General features: G+C 36.7%; 1 protein-coding gene across 1 annotated transcript in view; it reads left to right on the forward strand.

Moving 5' to 3' along the window:
* PREX2 (phosphatidylinositol-3,4,5-trisphosphate-dependent Rac exchange factor 2) overlaps positions 1–19,675 on the forward strand; it is a 409,408-nt gene that overhangs the window by 183,865 nt on the left and 205,868 nt on the right. The window contains exons 14-18 of the mRNA XM_006880444.1: positions 4,512–4,587; positions 5,828–5,900; positions 11,034–11,176; positions 11,333–11,425; positions 15,136–15,284. Coding sequence (XP_006880506.1) covers positions 4,512–4,587; positions 5,828–5,900; positions 11,034–11,176; positions 11,333–11,425; positions 15,136–15,284 — 534 coding nt within the window. The remainder of the gene's footprint in view (positions 1–4,511; positions 4,588–5,827; positions 5,901–11,033; positions 11,177–11,332; positions 11,426–15,135; positions 15,285–19,675) is intronic.

The raw sequence follows: 19,675 nt of genomic DNA on the forward strand, positions 1-19,675 counted from the left end.
GAGATTCTCCTTGGAGGCTAGAATTTTGAAGCTCTGTCTCACAAACTTTGGGCATGTGGCCACGAGGGACTGGTCCTTGGAGAAGGACATCAAGCTTGGAAGGGTGGAGGGACAGTGCAGGAGAAGAAGACCCTGGATGTGACAGATTGACACAGGAACTGGGACAATGGGTGTTGGTGTTGTCAGAATCAGTGAGACTGGCTCAGGATGGGGCAGGCTTCAGAGCTGTTGTACATAGGGGTTCCATGGGTCAGGCATGAGGGTACATATCAACAACAACAAAATGGCATGGGAGAGGAGAGTGACTATCTTTCTCCCTCAGAGCAGCTGGTGAATTTGGACCACATGCCTTTAGAATGGTAGTGCATTTCTAGGCCACCAGTGCTCCCTACCTCATCTTGAAATCTCCCTAAGTATTTTTGAAGCTTAAATGATATATTTCTCCCCACTTTTTTCTTTCCAATATGCAAAAGTATTTTGCTAGTAAGTTATAGTACATATGAGATCTTACAATGTAATGGTATAAAGTCAGATAGTATTTAATACATGATAGTTGGGTAGAGGAATATTTGGAAATATTATTGATTATATATATCAACAATTATGATTACAAATTTATTAATTTTTAATAAAACTTTGTAATTAACCAAATCTTAGTATGCATTTTATTTCACAATATTTTCTCTTGTTAGTCTTTAACCAGAGAAATGTATTGTGCTTGACTCTTAATAAATATTTGGAATAGAAATGTCTTCCACTATACTTTTTCTTCTGAAGAGAAATAGCTTTCCTAATTGTTCCTTTTTTCTTTTTTATGTTATCATGGCTAATTTTTATTTGTCTTTTGAGAGGTGGTAGAGTCCGTTTTACTTTGAATTATAATTCCTAAGAGAAGAACTCTATAGGGATTTTCATCCTCTTCCATTAGAATTTACATCCTTGGAAACACATATTAAGAGTAGGAAATAACTGCAGTGACATTTAAGGATATTAATACTCCTGTGCTATTATATTTATAGAAAGGTAAACTAATTTATATTGGCCAGAATACTTGGACTTCATTGACTATATCATATTTTTTTCAGAGAGAAAAAAAAATCTACTGTTTTCAAAATAAAATAAAGATATTTTCCAATTATGGTTATATATTAAAATATTTGTTGTTTAATATTTCTATATTTCATTCTAATTTCTCATCCATAGATGCTCGGGGATGGAAGGATAGAAGGATAGAAGGAGAGAAGAGTAGAGAGAGAGAGAGAGAAAAGATTTTACAGAAGTTGTTCTGAGATGTTTTGAAGTTCATACTCATGTTTAAGAACTACACTGCAAATATAAGGGGGGGGAGATACTCTAGATTTACATTTTACCACTTAAAGTGTCATAACTACTCTCCCAGGTAGACCTTACAAATAGAAAGTAGAAAAGAGTCAACATTTGTTATTTCTCTGCTATATTCAATTCAGACATCCTGAAAATACTTGCAAGAACATGATACTATAAAAGACAATTATCTAACTCAACAGCGAAGTGGCCACTACACATTTTATATAATACAAAGGATTTAATACTGTATGGATATAGAGGAAAAAGATGTTCTGAAAATTTATTTTGTCTATGTGAGGGCTTTTATCAAGAAGTTCCATTCTGGAAGAGCTGATAATTGATTGACTAGAAATAACAATTGGTGGTCAGGAGAAAACTTTTAAGACAATGACTATAAAACAGATGGATTTTGGCCTAGTGATGCTTTTAAAATGTGTACACTGAAGACAGAGAGAGGAAAATTGCTTGACATAAAGAGCCTACAGATATACATATGATCAAATTACCACTCTGCTTTCTTTTAGTCATGTTAATATTTATGCAAACCCAGATACAATAGGGGATGAGGTAACAGAAAATGGGAATGGAAATTTTTAAAAAACAAAACAAAACAAAACACCAAACCAACCACTCTACTTTTTGTCTACCAGCTGACCTTGCTCATTGATTATTGAAATCTCATCAATTTTAGTTGCATATCTGAGAGGTTTTTTTAGGGTAGTAGGTAGAATTATGTAAGCACCAGTTACAAATTACAGAGGTTAAAGTACAGTGGAATATGATAGTAATTATTAATCACTTCAAAACTATTTGCAGTCTGAACTTTGTGACATTTGAAAAGACTGCCATGTTTTCCCATTTCCATTTGATCTGAGGGTGTAAAGAAAATGAATTTTATATTTCTCCCCTTGGTGGTGACCCAACAGAGTGTGGAAACTATAGAACAATCTCATTGATTTTACATGCAAGCGAGATTCTACTGAAGATTATCCAAATACGACTGGAACAGCACATCAGCAGAGAACTGCCAGAAGTCTAGGGATATTGTAGCTGATGTTAGATGGATCTTAGGTGAAAGCAGAGAATACCAGAGGAATGTCTATCTGTGTTTCATTGACTATGCAAAGGCGTTTAACTGTGTGGATCATAACAAACTGTGGCTGACTCTGAGAAGAATGGGAATCCCAGAACACTTGATCGTTCTAACGCGAAACCTATACTCGGACCAGGAGGCAGTCGTCAGAACAGAGCAAGGGAACACTGCATGGTTCAAAATTGGGAAGGGTGTACACCCAGGATGCATCCTATCTCCATACCTTTTCAACCTGTATGCAGAACAGATTATCCGGGAGGCTAGGCTCTATGAGGAGAAATGTGGGGTCAAGATTGGTGGACAATCTATCAACAATCTGCGTTATGCAGATGACACAACCTTGCTTCCTGAAACTGAGGAGGACCTGAAGCATCTGCTGCAGAGGGTCAAGGACTGCAGCCTCCAATATGGACTGAGGCTCAATGTCAAGAAGACAAAGATTCTCACCACTGGACCAATTGGCAGCATCAGGATGGATGATGAAGAGATTGAGATTGTACACAGCTTTAGTTTGCTTAGTTCCACAATCAACACTCTTGGCACCAGTAGCCAGGAAATTAAAAAGCTCATTGCCATGGGAAAGTATGCTGTTAGGGACCTCTTCAAAGTACTAAAGAGCAATGGTGTCTCTCTGGAGACAGATACAGGCCATGGTCTTCGCAATCACTTGTTGTGCCTCAGAGAGTTAGTTGGACAGTGACCAAGGAGGATAGAAGAATTGTTGCCTTTGAGCTGTGGTGTTGGAGAAGAGTATTGAGGGTACCATAGACTGCTAGGAAAACAAACAGATTCATCCTGGAAAGGGTTAAACTGGGAGGCTCCTTGGAGGCAAGGATTCTGAGGCTCCGTCTAACATACTTTGGACATGTTGTGAGGAGAGACCGGTCCTTGGAGAAGGACATCATGCTTGGGAGGGTGGAGGGACAGCGCAGGAGGGGAAGGTCCTCTATGAGGTGGATTGATTCAGTGACTGGGATAATTGGGATGGGAGAGCAGAGTTTAGGGCTGCTGTACATAGGGTCGCTATGAGTCGCAAGCGACTCGACGGCACATAACAACAACAACAACAACCCTTGGTGGCTCAGTTCTGATGAGGAATACTTGTTGGTATGTGAGTGAATGTTGGATGGTTTCTTCTATCTGAAAAGTCTGCTGAATGGGGAATTGATTCCCTGGGTACTTGGTGTCACTGCACACATATTGTGATCACATAAAATGAATGACTGGTTTTGCAGAATCATTCATCTGGACAGACCTGTGGTCTCTTGTTACAGATACATTGAATGAATACCCCTCAATGTAGGTCCAGTTCAGGAGCAGCAATGAAGACGGTTGCTTGAGATTGACTTGAAAGGACAAAACTGTGTAACACCATGGATGTGGCACCAGGATGGACTTGGAGGGTTTGGAGGAGAATAGGAAAAGAGTGGATAGATAATGAACATTGTGTTGGAACAGATGAGGGAACTGTTTAAAATGATTTTGACATTATTTGTAAGACAGCTGTCCGAATAAAGAAGTATATTGCAGAAAGGATTTGTGGAGGGGGAGAAGAAAGAGAGGAGGGAGAATATTGTGTCACAATAAATAAATCTTTTTTTTAAAAAAGTAAACTGTGGGAGGGGAAAGGAAGGAGGAGGGAGGAAAATGTAAACAATGAAAAAATGAAAATCCAACTTTTCTGTAAACTTTGGTAAAATCACAATTAAAATAACATTTTTTTAAAAAGATAGGTTACTTGATTTTGCACATTTTGGATTTTTAAGATTTTAGAATCTACCTTTATGTAATGAGAAGAAGTTCTATCTTATTAATGAATCTTGTACTTTGAATTAAGTTGCTAACAGATAATATAGTGGCAACAGTGTTTTTAGAGAAATAAATTTGTAAGAGATACCTGGCATCAGTATAGATCTCTTAGCTGAGCATGTGCTGATTTAGGATTTATACATTGCAAATCCCTCTTGGTTGTACATATTTTGGGCAAGAGAGACTGATTACATGGTAGAAATGCCTCAGTTGCACAAGGATTCTCAATGAGAATATATCCCACAGCTCGCTTAATGTGTTTTGTTCTTTTTTTCTTTTGTAGAGACAAAGATTACCATTTAAGGACCTACAAGTCTGTGGTTATGGCCAACAAATTGATTGATTGGTTAATTGCACAGGTAAACAGTCCAAGAGTTGTTGTTGAATTTTGTTTATACTTTCAACTTGGAGCCTGTCATTTAGGTCCCAAGTTTTATTCTCATCTTACAGAGGAAGGTTAGCAGAGTTCCTTGCCCAAGGTCGTATAGCTTGTAAGAAGCAGAGTCAGGATTTGAAACCAGCTAGCCCGAGATGATGAGGATAGCACAGAATAGGACACAGTTCAGAACTTTCATAAGTCGAGTTGTACTAAACTTCATGTCATCCAAAAACAACAACAATTAGAGTTAGAATTTTAACTAACTTGTATAAAAGTCACATGAATGTTTACATATGTTGCTTATGTGAAATAATGTAAGAGAGTTTATTTGGAGCAAAATCTACTGAATAAATATTTTAAAGTTCTGACGCAGGAAGTCAGTTACTAATCTTTTTATAAGAATTAACATTGTGTATTTTTACAGCATTACAGGAATTGGATAAATTGTTCAGAAATGGAATAATATGAAAATTATTTTACTTTTTCTTTTTTACCTCAGTGGTTTGTTGTTAAAATGCCTGTAGAAATTGTATGCATCAGAAATTGCATAGGATGGGATTCAGGCAACCTTCCTTCTGATGCCAGCACTCCTAATCACTAGTTACAAAATTTGAACAAATCATTCCATCTCTTTGAATTTTGGGTTTTACTGCTGTATACTATGGACATCAAGGTCTCTTCTCTTTTTTTTTTTATTTTTTCAAGGTCTCTTCTTATTCACCATAGGTCTGATATCTTAAAACTTAATGAAATAAAAGTATCAGTGTCTTGATTAGCTTGATTGGTAGGCTTCTTTAGGGCTCCTGGCGGAGCTAGGCTGTTTCATGGTAGGGAAGACTTAGTGATGAAAAGAAGGTATCATGCTTAATGATTTGGAGTTAGTTTTAGTGTGTTGTCAGTATCTAGGATACATCTCCAGTTGCATAATTGAGATACCAGATCTAAGAAATATGAGACAGAGATCATTTACAATCTCAATAAGTTTTATTTTCATGTTTATTTAGAGCATGTTTTCTCAAAAAATACTGGATCTATATTTTTCACTTTGTGTCAGAAGGAAAGCATTTTTGTGACTGATAGATGTATCCTGGCATATGAAGCAATGCATGTCACAATCTGTGAATGTCTGTGAATATACTGCTGGGAATGTCAAATGCAGGAAAAGTACGACAAAACCTTCTGTTGCTTATGAAATTGAATTGTTCTTTGGTCATCAACAGGGGGATTGCCGAACCAGAGAAGAGGCAATGATATTTGCCATTGGACTCTGTGACAATGGATTTATGCACCACGGTAGGCATTTTTATTCTGGATTATTACACATGTGTTTGGTTGGTTGGATGAGTGGGTGATTGGTTGGTTGATTGGTAGGACATTGGGAGACCTCAGTGTTCCGTGAGCTCTTTGAGAGGTAGATCAGCAGCACTGTCTAGGACATACCATGGATATATGTACGTACCTTCAGTGTCTCTATTGGCCAAATTCCTAGATCTGATTGTTAGTCTATCCCAGTTGTCATCATTTGTATCTTTTTTTTTTACACTATGCTGATTCCAGAGAAGCAAGGGCTTACATAAAAACAACCTTATGAAGTTCTTTGACATGATTGTAGAAGACTAATTTTTTAAAATGTTAGTATGTGTATATATTATAAATAATACAGATCAAGGTAGGTTAAATTACAGTATGTTGTTGTTGTTGTTAAGTGCCATCTAGTAGCCTGAGACTCATAGTAACCCCATTATGTACAGTCGCTCAAAGCTCCCCTATCCTGAGCAGATCTCATCATCTCTGCCACAACTCATTTCATTACCTTAGTCACTGAGTCAATCCATTTCATCCAGGGTCATCTTCTCCTGCTCTGTCCCTCCCCCCTTCCAAGCATGTTGTCTTTCTCCAAGGATTTGCCCTTCCTGCCCACATGCCCAATGTATGTGAAATGGAAATTCAGAATCCTTGCTTCCAAGAAGCAGCCTGGTTTCACCTTCTCTAGGGCAGTCCATGGTATATTCAATACTGTTCTCCAAAACTACAACTCAAAGGCATCGATTCTTCTTCTAGCATCCTTAGTCAATGTCAAGCCCTCTGATACATTAGCAAGTAATTGCAAAGACCATGGCCTGGATCAGGTGCACCTTTGTCTCTAGACTGACATTATTACTCTTTAGCACTTTTGAGAGGACCCTGACAACAGATTTTCCCAATGCAATTTGTCTTTTGATTTCCTGACTGCTGGTGCCAAGAGTATTTATTGATTGTGGATCCAAGCAAACTGAAATTAACAACCTCAGCCTCTTCTTCATCTATCATGGTGCTGCCAGTTGGCCCAGTGGTGAGAATCTTTATTTTCTTGATACTAAACTTGAAGTGAAATTTCCTTCTCCTCTGTCTTTGTAATGACCTTTTACATTCTAATAAATGATATTCTTTATATTCTCCCACATCTCATCTGATGCTTCCCTCATTAGTGTTCAAGGCCTCAACCCTGTCTTAAGATGGTCTTTAAATTCTGGTGGGATAGACTTTGTTTCTTGTAGATTTAATTTGATTTTCTTTAAGCTTCAGTTTGAATGGTTTTACTCTCAGAAAAATATTTTCTAGATTAGCTGACAGCATACAAGTATAATTCTTAAAAAATATTTTTCCTTTTGACTACTAATAGTTGGTTTTCTTTCTTGATGACTTTCCACTTGAATTTATGAACTTAATAAAGGTTCTTTCTTTAACTTACACTACCTTATGAAATTTATACTTATAAATCACCTTTTACAATGATATATAAATAATGTATAATATGTTTGATAGCATTTGTACCTATTTTTCATTAATTTAAAAATATTATTTTACTTTTTAATGAGGAATAGCTAAAGTTAAAAAGAATGCAAGAGCATCTTTTCTTGTCATATATTTATTTACAGCTTCTGTTTCATTACATTTTACTCTCCCTGAAGAACTGTGTAAGATATTACAGAAAATATCTTTTTGTGAAGAGCAAGTTATTAAGTGGAAGAAAATGTAACATGGATGTAAACGGAAGTGATGGTATCCTGCTATAAGACATAATTTTATTCTCTTTATGATCTCAGGAAATAATATTTTTTTCAAAAACATTTGTTATAAATATAACAAAAGCTTGTCAGTAAATTTAATTTGGTTTGTTTCATACCTGGTTTTACTGATGACCCTTTGACCCCTTTTTAGAAAGACTACATCAGAGAGAAAGAATAGTAGCAAAAATGTAGTATTCACTGATAAAGAATAAAAAAAATTAACAAAATTCTATACAACACGGAGTAATCTGGAGGATCTTATGCTAAGTGACATGAGTCAGACAATAAGCACTGACACAATATAAGGCCAGTGACATAAAAGCTAATCAAATTTATACACAGATGGAATCACTCCTTTATGGTTACTAGGAATGAGAAAAGAAGGAGAGGGGAGTAAAAATTAATAAACAGAGAGGTTGAGAGACTGGAAACGCAACATACAAGAAAGACTGACATTTAAATTTTTTTTTACATTTATCAATTGTAATTAAAGTTTTAAAACATGTATGGATGCCTGAATGCAAAATCAATATAACTTGTAAACTTTCACTGAGACTAAAATATTTAGTCAAAAAATATACCGTCTGCACTTTGAAACAATACCTAGGTCATTTAAACAAGGCCTACATTCACTCACAAATACTTCCATACTCTCTTGTCTCCTTTTCATTTGTGCTGCCTTTGCTTTTATGTTCGATGGTTTCACTTATCAGTATTAGTAGCTACTCTTTCATTCATCAATTTGAAGAACAAAGCATCTGTCTGAATCTCCATCCATCCAATAAAATGAATGATTTGTTTGAATTCTGTAAAAATAATGAATATAGAAATAGATGTCATTTTTCTTGTTTATTTATGCCAAGTTATGGCCATTACTACCTTACTGTAGCTCTTGTAAAACATTATGAAGAAAGTTTTATGGAAAATATTTTCTTTTTCATACCTCTGAAGATCAGAGGTGTGAATAACTTTCCGAGTGTTACACATACCACCTGTCCCAAACATGGAATTGAAATTCAGAACTGACTTGTGAAGACTAACTCTGTTTTGTCATGTTTCTTTCACTCTTTAAAATTAAAGAGTCAACCTCACATGCATGAACCTGTTCTAACAAGGACACTTCAAGGTGTTGAGGAGACAGAAATAATTGAGAAGATTTCTTTTTAAAAACATTTTGACAGCTGTCAGGATTTTACTGAATAAAAAGTCTTCCTATCAGTGTTTGTCTTTTTTTTTTTTTTTAAATTGCATAACAAAACATCAACCTTATGTCGTGAATGCAAGCTAGGGATCAAACGGACTTTAGGGAAAATTATTAATGTTCACATACCCACTGCCATCAAGTTAAAGCCAGCTTACAACAAAACTTTATGATAGTGCATGTGTCCCCCAGGATCTTCAAGGCCATAAAGGTTAGTGCAAACAGACTGCCACATCTTTCTCCCCTGGAGCAGTTTATGGGTGCAAACAACCAACCTTTCAGGCAGCAGCTGAACACTTAATCACAGTTCCACAAGGTGCCTTTAATCTTCAAACAGAGTAGACAAAACTGACCTTTGCAGAAATAAGGTTTGTTTTGAGAATAGTGCCTTTCAACAGAAAAGAACTAGGAGTTTGGGAAACTAAAATTACATTCCACGAGAAGACGTGTTTTTGGATTGAAGTGGTCACTTTTGTGGGGATTTCTCACACACATATGGGCAATATTTAACTCACTGGGATTTCTCCTAGTTGTGTAAGATATTAAAAGCATATTTCAAATATTTACTACAGTTTTTGAGAAATTGTTTTTATTTTTTCTATATCCATATTTTTGGGTCCATGAAATTGGGGTCACCCACTGGGGTCATCTATCCTCAGATGTTCTTTTGAACCATAAGTCTCTAAGGAACTGTTTTTCCTAGGTCACTGTCAAGTCCTGCAATAGTAGTAAACAGTTTAGCAGATAAGTTTTGTCTTAGGCATTGAATCTCTTTGGAGTATTACAAAGACTCTCAGGAGACCCTCCCAGTATCTCCCTTTTCATTAATCCTTATTTAAAGTACCTTCTCAAGATCATGCAACCTGATTAGAATGTCATCTCTTCACAATAAATATATCCTGTTATACTAATTTTTGGTGTCTCTTTGCACATTTCATTTTTTGACAGTTCCTGTGTTTTATATGGTGTGAATTTTTATACCATTATTATCTTTTATATGAATCACTTTAAGTGATGCATTTGATAAAGTACAACAAAGTGAGAGTTAAAAAATATTTTTTAAAAAAAATCCAGTGTCTTTTAAGTAAATGTAATTAACAAGAAATGTTAGCTTGATGCTATGGAAAGTAATAAGAAAAAAATGCTAGTAATAAGTGCAAATAAAACTTATCCTAGGAGAATAACATGGTGTCATGGAACAAATATTACATACTAAATGATCAAAGATTATAGCTTTCAATATAGACTATGCCTCAACATCAAGAAAAAGCCTCATCACTGTACCAGTAGGCAACATCATGTTAGATGGATAAAAGATCAAAATCCTCAATTATTTCATCTTAGATTTGCAGTCAACACCTGTAGTAGCAGCAGTCAGGAAATCAAAGTACATGTCTCCTTGGGAAAATCTGATGCCCAGGACATCTTTAAAGTACTAAGATGTATCTGACTTAAGCTATAGTTTCTCTGTTATTTTGTGTGCATCTGAAAGTTGAACAGTGAATAAAGAAGACCAATAAAGAATTGATTCTTTTGAATTGTGATGCTGATGAAGTATTTGATACACCATAAATAGTCAAAAGAACAAAAAAAATGTGTCTTCAAGGAAATGTAACCGTGGTGCTCCTTAGATACAAGGATGGCGAATGTTGCCAAAACTGCATATCTTGAGTGTGTTGATGGGAGGGGCCAGTCTTTGGAAAAAGACATCATGTTAGGAATGGCCAGGGAAGTAGAGGAAGACCCTAAAAGAGATAAACTGACACAATGACTGTAAGAACGGCTTGCGCATGCTGGAGATTGTGAGGATGGCTCAGGATAAGGCAAGGTTTTGATCTGTTCTTCTTAAGTTCAATAGTTGTAGTCTACTCAAGTGTACCTTACTAAAATAATGTCTGCTGAGGAGCACTGGTGGCTCAGGTTAAACACTTGCCTGTCAACAAACAGGTTGGCAGTTCAACCCCCCAGCTGCTTTGTTGGAAAGAAGTGTGGCAGTCTGCTTCTATAGTGAATGGAAGCCCTATGAGATATTGTTGCTTAATGAGTTGGAATTATCTTGAAAGCAAAACAAATGGGATTAGTTGTTTGTTTGGAGCAGGAGTAATGTCTACTGGCATGGAAAATGCGTGCGAATTTTTTTTATTAATTTAATCAATTTGGATCTGCTTTCTGTAGTCCTGGAAAAAAGTGAATTCAAAGATGAACCCCTACTTTTCCGATTTTTTGCGGATGAAGAAATGGAAGGGTCAAATATGAAGCACCGACTTATGAAACATGATTTAAAAGTTGTAGAAAACGTTATTGCTAAATCATTACTGGTAAGTTTATTAATATGCAACATGAATTTTCTTTTTATTAAACATTAGTAGAACATTACATAAGCATATTTAATGGTGATGCAAATAATTTCATGCGGTTTGGCTTGACATTTTGGGTGGTTATTTTATTACTAATGTTTCTATTTTACATTTTAGATTAAATCCAATGAAGGGAGTTATGGCTTTGGGTTAGAAGATAGAAATAAAGTTCCGATAATAAAGTTGGTAGAAAAAGGATCCAATGCTGAGGTAATGTAAATTTGCATTTTTATTTAAATATCTTTAAAAAATGTTGTCTTAACATACAAACATACAGAAAATTAGTCTTTAGCTAATTATATTAAGGAAGATGTTGCTGGATAATTTTACTCTGCGCCTAGACTAAATACCCTTGGAACTTTTGTCAGCCAATCTGAAATCTGGACACTTAGAAATAGGAGAGGGCAGGGGTATGCAGAGACCTACACGGATTTCTGTGCCTCCTGTCAGATCATACTCCTGCTGGGGATGCCACGTGGTAGCTCTGGGAGCCAAGCAAGTTGGGAATTAAGTCATATGGAATGTATGTCAGATCATTCTTGAAATCCATAAGAAAAAGGTCATATCTTCTGTTTTCCTATCTTGCTTGACTTTCTTTTTATAGAGTCACCTTCTATCTGTGAGAAGCGTGCTCTGTCTCCCTTTCTCATTGGACTTCATTGATCATTGGACTTCAGAACCAGCTCATAGCTGACCCTCTAGTGGGTTTTCAGGAGGCTCTAAATCACATGGGAGGAGACCACCCATTTTATTCGTTGTTGTTGTTGATAAGTGCTGTCAAGTTGAGGATGAGTTAGAGATCATATGAGCAGCAGATCTGAAGCCTGGCTTATCCTGTGCCATCCTCATCATATCTGATGTACTTGAGCCCATTGCTGGAGTCACTGTGCTAATTCATCTAGTTGAGGATCTCCCTCTATTTTGCTGACCTTCTATTCTTTAGGAAATATTACTTTATTGTCTAATAAAATAGATTGATACAGTAATTGTAACAATGAGTTTGAATAGATAAAAATTATGAGAATGGCACAAGATGAGACAAGATTCAGAACCGTTGTTCATAGGGTCGCTGGGAGTGAGAGTCGACTTGACAGCACTTAACAACAGCAACAGGAGACCTGGTGGTGATGTGCACTTTTTGTACTGCTAATTGAAAAATCAGAGATTGGAATGAGGTCTGAGGAGAAAGATGATCAGTCTTCTTCCAGTAAGAATAAGGCTCAGAAACCTGATGGAAGGTCACTATCAATCAAGAGTGACTTCACAGCAGCAGATTTGATTTTTGAAGGGATTTTATGCAGAACTCCGATGGTGTAGGAAGCTGAACGGCTCTCTTTACTTCTTTGGCAGTTCAAATCCACCAGTGGCTGCTTGGGAAAAAGATGGACAGTCTCTCCCCTGCATTTCATAACTTTGAAAACTCAGTAGTGTCAGCTATAAGTTGGTACTAACTCAACAATAATGAATTTTGTCTTTCTGTTTATGTGTTATGGATGGAGACCCTGCGTGGTGCAGACAGTTAAGTGCTGGTCTAATAATCAGTCCTGGCAATTCCAATCCACATGGAAGCTTCTTAAGATAAAAGACTGGAGATCGACTTCTGACAGTTCATAGCCATTGAACAGAGATGGGGCACCATGAATCAGAGTAGACTCAACAGCAACTAGACTGGCTTTTCATGGGATAGACTTGATCCATTTGTGATTTGATGGGAGAGTTCTCACCTTCCTATGGGGTATCCTAGTTTGATTCCTGGCTAATGCACTTCATGAACACCCACCACCCATTCTGCCAGTGGAGGCTGGTATTTTGCTGATACTGACCACGTTTCAGTAGAACTTTCGTACTAACATAAATAAGGCGAAAAGGCCTAGTGATCCACTTCTCCACATCAGTCAGTGAAGACCCAGTGGATCATAAAAGCATGTGGTGAGAATGGCATCTAATTGTGGGCCTGAGGCAGCATTGGACACCATTCTGTTCCATTGTGCAGGGGAACAGAGGAACAAGAGAATGAGTCAAGGCTGACTCGACAGCATCTAACAACAATATATGCATGAAGGTACTCTTTCAGAGATCTGGGAAAATATCAATGAACCAAAAAAAAACCTCTTTACCCTTCTACATATTTTCCAGTGTTGTATCAAGAATATCAGATTTTAAGCAGACTCATAAGATACTAGCTTATAAAATGATTAATCCTCAAATTGACGTCTCAATGATTTTTTTTAATCAATAAGAGAATTAATATAATATGACCTTTAACTTCACCTTAAATATGGTCACAAAATATCACTTATCCTTATATGCACTAACACTCAAAGTTTCTTTTACTCCAATACAAATGTATGTAACACAAACCTTTACATCCAGCACATTAATAAATTCAAGCAATATTTTGTTAATTGGTCTTGTCAGTCATTTATGGTTCATTGCTTTGGGGAAGAGAGTAATTTTTCAAGGCATCTTCAGTGAATATTCTTGGAATAGAATTTTGTACATTCCACTGATAAAATACCCTTTTCTTTTCATCATTTAGCTCAGAATAAAAATAGCAAGTAGTTTATCAAACTTGCCATCTTTGAGTCACTTCTGACTCATAACAACCTTTTATTGGGTTTCTGAGGCTGTAAATCTTAATGGGAGATCATTTATCTTTCTTTTGTGGGGTTGTTGGTGGATTCAAGCCACCAGGAATGCATGAACTTTGGGTGAGTAATTAGCTCCATATGAACACCACCACCAGAGCCTTGTTAGGAGTATATGTTTGTTGTTGTTGTTGTTATGTACCCTCAAGTCACCTACAACTCATAACAACCCTATGTGCAAAAGCCCTAAACCCTGGTCTATTCTGTGCCAATCCCATTGTCTCTGACACATCTACTCCCATTACTCCAGTCACTGACTCAGACCATCTCATGGAGAGTCTTTCTCTCTTGTGCTGTCCCTCCATCTTCCCAAGCATGATGTCCCTCCCCAAGGACTGGTCCATCCTTGCAACATGTCCAAAGAATGTCAGACAAAGCTCCAGAATCTTTGCCTTCACAGAGCATCCTGGTCTCACCCTCTCTAGGATGAACCTATTTGTTCTTCTAGCAATCCATGGTATATTCAATACTCTTCTGCAGCATAGGAGTATATAGGCAGGGGAATTAAGTAAGAAGAGCAGCCTGGCTGATGTGTGTGGTTCCTATTTATTTTTTGGTTGTTGTTCTTTTTTCAGCATCTTCCAATGTTGTCTACTCTGTACTTATTGCAATCTTCATTCTTGAATTTCAAGGCACATTGCCTCCTGCATTGGAGACACTCAGACTTTGTTAGACTAGAGAAGCATATTTGATTATCATCAATATTTTTATAGAGGTTGAAACTCTCTGAGTTAATTAAATATAAAGGGGAAAACTAGAAAGTAATCTGAAATTTGACTGTAGGTAGATAAAATAAGAAAAAGAACTACAGATCAAAGTTTATTAGTAGTTGCCAAGAGCAGGCAAAAGAGAGGTAGAATGAGACACTGAGCTTCTGCTAAAAGTAATGGGAAATTTTGAGAACAGAACTGTGCAGATGAGAATTATTGAAATAGTAGATATTTGTTAATTATGTATTTACAACAATGAAGAGAAAAGAATAAAGGATTATAGAGTGCAATAGGAAATAAGCAATCAGGACGTATACAATATTTAAGCCAAGAAAGAATTTGAGAGAAGTTCAGTTAGATGAGTGATCAAATGTAAATCTAAGTCAAAGAGAATGATAACTCTTATTACAGTTCTGTTTTATAAATTTGTATAAACACATTACAGATATATTAACATGTCAAAATCTATCAACTCTGAGCCTTTTCAGAGTTTCATTTTTGGAAAAATAATAGATTCCTTATTGAAGTATGATTTGGAGTGTTTTTGTTCTTTCTCATGTAGATGGCTGGGATGGAAGTTGGGAAGAAGATTTTTGCTATCAATGGTGACCTGGTTTTCATGAGACCTTTCAATGAAGTGGACTGCTTCCTGAAATCGTGTTTAAACAGCAGGAAGCCTCTCAGAGTGCTTGTGAGCACAAAGCCAAGGGAGTAAGTTGTGTGTTATATTAAACATTTTGTGTTGTTTTTGTTGTTGTTTTTTTTTTTGTAAAAGAATACATATGAGTAAAAAAGAAAAGTTAGCTAAGTATTCTAAGCATAGTGTGACTTGGAACATTTAAACATGAAACATCACTAATACTAACTAATCTGTGGATGATGGCAAAAATGGTATATTGAGATAAAATGCTTGTTGCTCAAACCATTAGTTTCTATAGAAATAGCACTTCTCCTGTTCTAGTTTTCCTGACTAAGTTGGCTAAAAGTGAAGAAAATGAATAAAACATTTTAGGATAAAGAACTACTTTCTTCCATGGCGAACTATAAGTATTTCTGGGGATGTGAAATTATTATCAAGCTCAAAACTCATTGTTGTTGAGTCAGAACCCACTCATAGCTGAACCACCAATGGGCTTTAAGAGTCTGTATATTGCAGAGGAGGAGATTGCACATCTTTCTCTTGCGGAGCAACTAACTGGTGGATTTGAATGATGTGCATTGGGGTTGGCTGCACAGCTTGTGAAGCCCTAGGCTACCAGAGCTATCTCTAGTGAAATGATTGTTGTTATTGTTTACCATTGCATTGGAACTGAGCCATCCCTGACCTTCCAATGTGTTATCAGAGGTCATTCTAACGGGAGGAGACTGTCCATCCTTTTCCTGTGGAGCACCTGGTGGATGCGAACTGCTTATCTTCACGATTGCAGTGCAGCTTTTTACTAATAGGCCACCAGAGCTCAGTGAAATGATTAGACACTATTTAACTAAATGTTCATATAAGATGGGGTAGGATCAAAACTCATTGGTGGTCATACCATCCTTGGATTACTTAATAGTATAACTGTTCTTAAAAAATTATCTGTCAATAAACCTGTCTCTCTCTCTCTCTCTATCATATATCATCTATCTACTATGAATAGGGAAAAAAGTCATGTTTCTTCTAGGAAATTGAGAGTTCATATTTTCTAAATGAAGACATTTCATGTTGTTGTTGTTGTTGTTGTTATGTGCCATTGAGTCATTGTGACTCATAGCAGTCCTATGTACAAGAGCTCTAAACGCTGTTCTATCCTGGGCCAACATAGCCGTCTCAAGCACACTCATTCCCACCCCTCCAGTCACAAAATTGATCCATCTCATCGAAGGTCTTCCTCTCCTTCACCGTCCCTCCACTCTGCCAAACATGATGTTCCCTCTCCAAGGACCGGTCCCTCCTTAGAACACGCCCAAAGTATGTCAGACGAAGCTTCAGAATCCTTGACTCATATGATAGAATAATATTACTTTTTGAAATTTAGTGTATATATAATGATATTTTATTGTGTGTAGCTATATACACTCACACAGAATGAAAAGATGCTTTATGTGCTACACTGTGAAATTTTTTAAAAATTAACACATGATAGATACAATTCATTGGCTTTTCATCTTCAAATTATTTCTATGATTGATCTCTTACCATATTTGCTATGATGATATGTTTAACTTGTTCCTTACTTTTTGATACCAGCTTGATTTCAACTCTTCAGATGTACAGACAATGATCTGATGAACACAGACATCAATCCTTTTTTTCTAAGAGAATGAATTAAAAGATAGAGTAATTTTAATAGATTTCCCTCCAGAAAACTGACACCAATTACACTTTCATCAATAATGTTGTTTATTTTTTGTTATTTTAAAACACTGAGTAGAATCAGTAATATATTTAAAAATTGAAAACAAGATAGAGTGATTAAGACCACAAAAGGGAAGCATCTCTCAGCATTTCTGGCTTCTTGTTAGTCATCTCTATATTATATTTATCTGACTTGACAGCATATAACAACAGCAACATGAAACTGTTGGCTCAACACCAACTCATGGTGTTTTAGGGAATTCTGATGGCCGAGGAGTAGGGAATTGCACTGATAACCCAAAGGAAAAAGCTACTACTCAGTGGGAGAAAGATGAACAGTCTCCCATGGGATAATGCAGCTTCTAAGAATGAATTGCAAAAAGGTTGAAAAATGGGCCAAACTTGAGTCACTTCCAACTCAATAGCACATAATAACATAATAATTTAGGGAGGTGTGCTGCTACCCCAAAGGCAAATAGCCTTTTTGGTGGTTCAAATCCAATAGCAGGTCTCTGGAAGTAAGACGGGCGATATATCATGTGCTGTATAGCCACTCAAACACAGTGGAGAGTCAGCTATGGATAGTTTCTGATTCCGCAGATATGAGTTAAGTTGTTGTTGTTGTTATATGTCATCAAGTCCCTTGTGGCTCATAGCAACCCTACGTACAAGAGCCGTAAACCCTGCTCTATCCTGTGCCAGCCTTACTGTTTCCAACACACCTACTCCCAATTACACCAGTCTCTGAATCGATTCATCTCAATGATGGTCTCCCGCTCTTGCTCTGTCCCTCCACTCTCCCAAACATGATGTCCCTCTCCAAGGACTGGTCCTTCCTCGCAACATACTTAAAATATGTCAGACAAAGCTTCAGAAACCTTGCCTCCAATGAGTTGAGTTGAGTTTATGATAATCTCCTATGTTACAAACCAGAACTATCCTGTAGTGTTCTCTTGGCTATAATCTCTACAGAATCAAATGCTCAGACCTTTCTATCTTGGTACAGTTGTGTGTGTTCAAACTGCCAGCCTTTACGTTGGTAACCGAGGGACCAGTGCCTGCCTCCATCACAGATTAATCCATGTCATGAATATCTAATTAACTCTATGTTTTTACCCAAGAGTTTTATTGCTTGTCATTTTGTCTTTGATTAGGTCTCATATTACATTTTTAATTCTTTTTACTTCTTCTATTGGGTCTTTGATTCATACTGATTATTGTATCAGTCACTGCCCGCAGGTTTAAATGCATTATATGCTTTTCTTAAGTATTTCTCATGCACAGTCTTTCTCAGACTGCCTCCCACAACTGTTTCTTAAACTACAAAGAAGTGCTGATGTAGCTAACTTCAGACTAACATTCACTTTAAGAGCTGCTGACATTTATTTCATGATTAATTCACCATCTTTTAGAAAACACTTGTTTCTTGGACGTCAAGGGCTATCCATCAAAATTTATTGCATTTTATTCTTTTGTCTTTGCTCTCAACTGCAATTTATTATACTCATTTTTATTGCTGTGGTGTTTAGTCTTATCTCCTATTCTCTGCTTTTCATGCTTGCTATCTGATTTTAGGCATCTTTCTGTGGAGAATTTATCAGTGCCAAATTGGACAGCCTTCACTGGCTTGCTGTGACAGCTTATTCTCTCTCTCCATTCCTTCATGTTCTTTTCATTGTGAATTCATTTAAAATACTTTTTTTCCTAATTCAGGCTTACCTTTTGAAGTGTTGTTATTTTAGCATTTCAGTGAAAAAATAATAATGCTAATCATATTCTTAAGTAGCATTTGACAGATCTGCTTTTTATATCTACTTCTTCATTGTTCTTCAATGAATTTCCCTACATGTGAAAAATGTATTAATTTTAAAAAGAATTAAAATTTAAAAGGAGAGTATTCTTTTATATTCATTTCTACAAGGGAATTTTGCAGTGCATGCTGATTTTTTATTTTAGTAATACTAAACTAACGAAAGAAGTTTCAATTTTATTAGGTAGTTACATAATTCCTAAGACATGGGTGGATATAATTCTCTGAGAAGGTAGATTATAAGAACAGAAGTGCTTTACGTGGCAAAAAAAAAAAAGAAGAACACTATGCTGAATTGGAGGAGGACTCATTAACAATCTGTGATATACCAATGACACACCTTAGATTTCAGAAAACAAAGAAGACTTGAAGCACTTATGGATGAATATGAAAATACTGTAGCCTTCAGTATACATTGTTGTTGTTGTTGTTATGTGCTGTCGAGTTGCCTATGACTCATAGTGACCCTATGTATAACAGCCCTAAACTCTGCCCTATCCTGTGCCAGTCTCACCATCTCCAACACACTTGCCTCCATTATTACCCCTGTCACTGAATCAATCCATCTTATCCAGGGTCTTCTTCTCCTGCACTGTCCCTCCACCCTCCCAAGCATGATGTCCTTCTCCAAGGACTGGTCCCTCCTTGCACCATGCCCAAAATATGTCAGACGAAGCTTCGGAATCCTTGCCTCCAAGGAACAGCCCGGCTTCCCCCTCTCCAGGACAAACCTGTTCATTTTCCTAGCTGTCCACGGTATATTTAATACTCTACTCCAACACCACAGCTCAAAGGCATCCATTCTCCTTCTCTCATCCCTTGTCATTATCCAGCTTTCCAAGGCATAACAAGTGATTGCAAATACCATGGCATGTATCAGGCACACCTTAGTCTCCAGACTGACATCTTTGCACTTTAGCACTTTAGAGAGGTCCCTAACAGCAGACTTACCCA

Source organism: Elephantulus edwardii, unplaced genomic scaffold (genome assembly GCF_000299155.1).
Source record: "Elephantulus edwardii isolate Elephantulus edwardi_28Jun2011 unplaced genomic scaffold, EleEdw1.0 scaffold00008, whole genome shotgun sequence".
Lineage (NCBI taxonomy): Eukaryota > Metazoa > Chordata > Mammalia > Macroscelidea > Macroscelididae > Elephantulus > Elephantulus edwardii.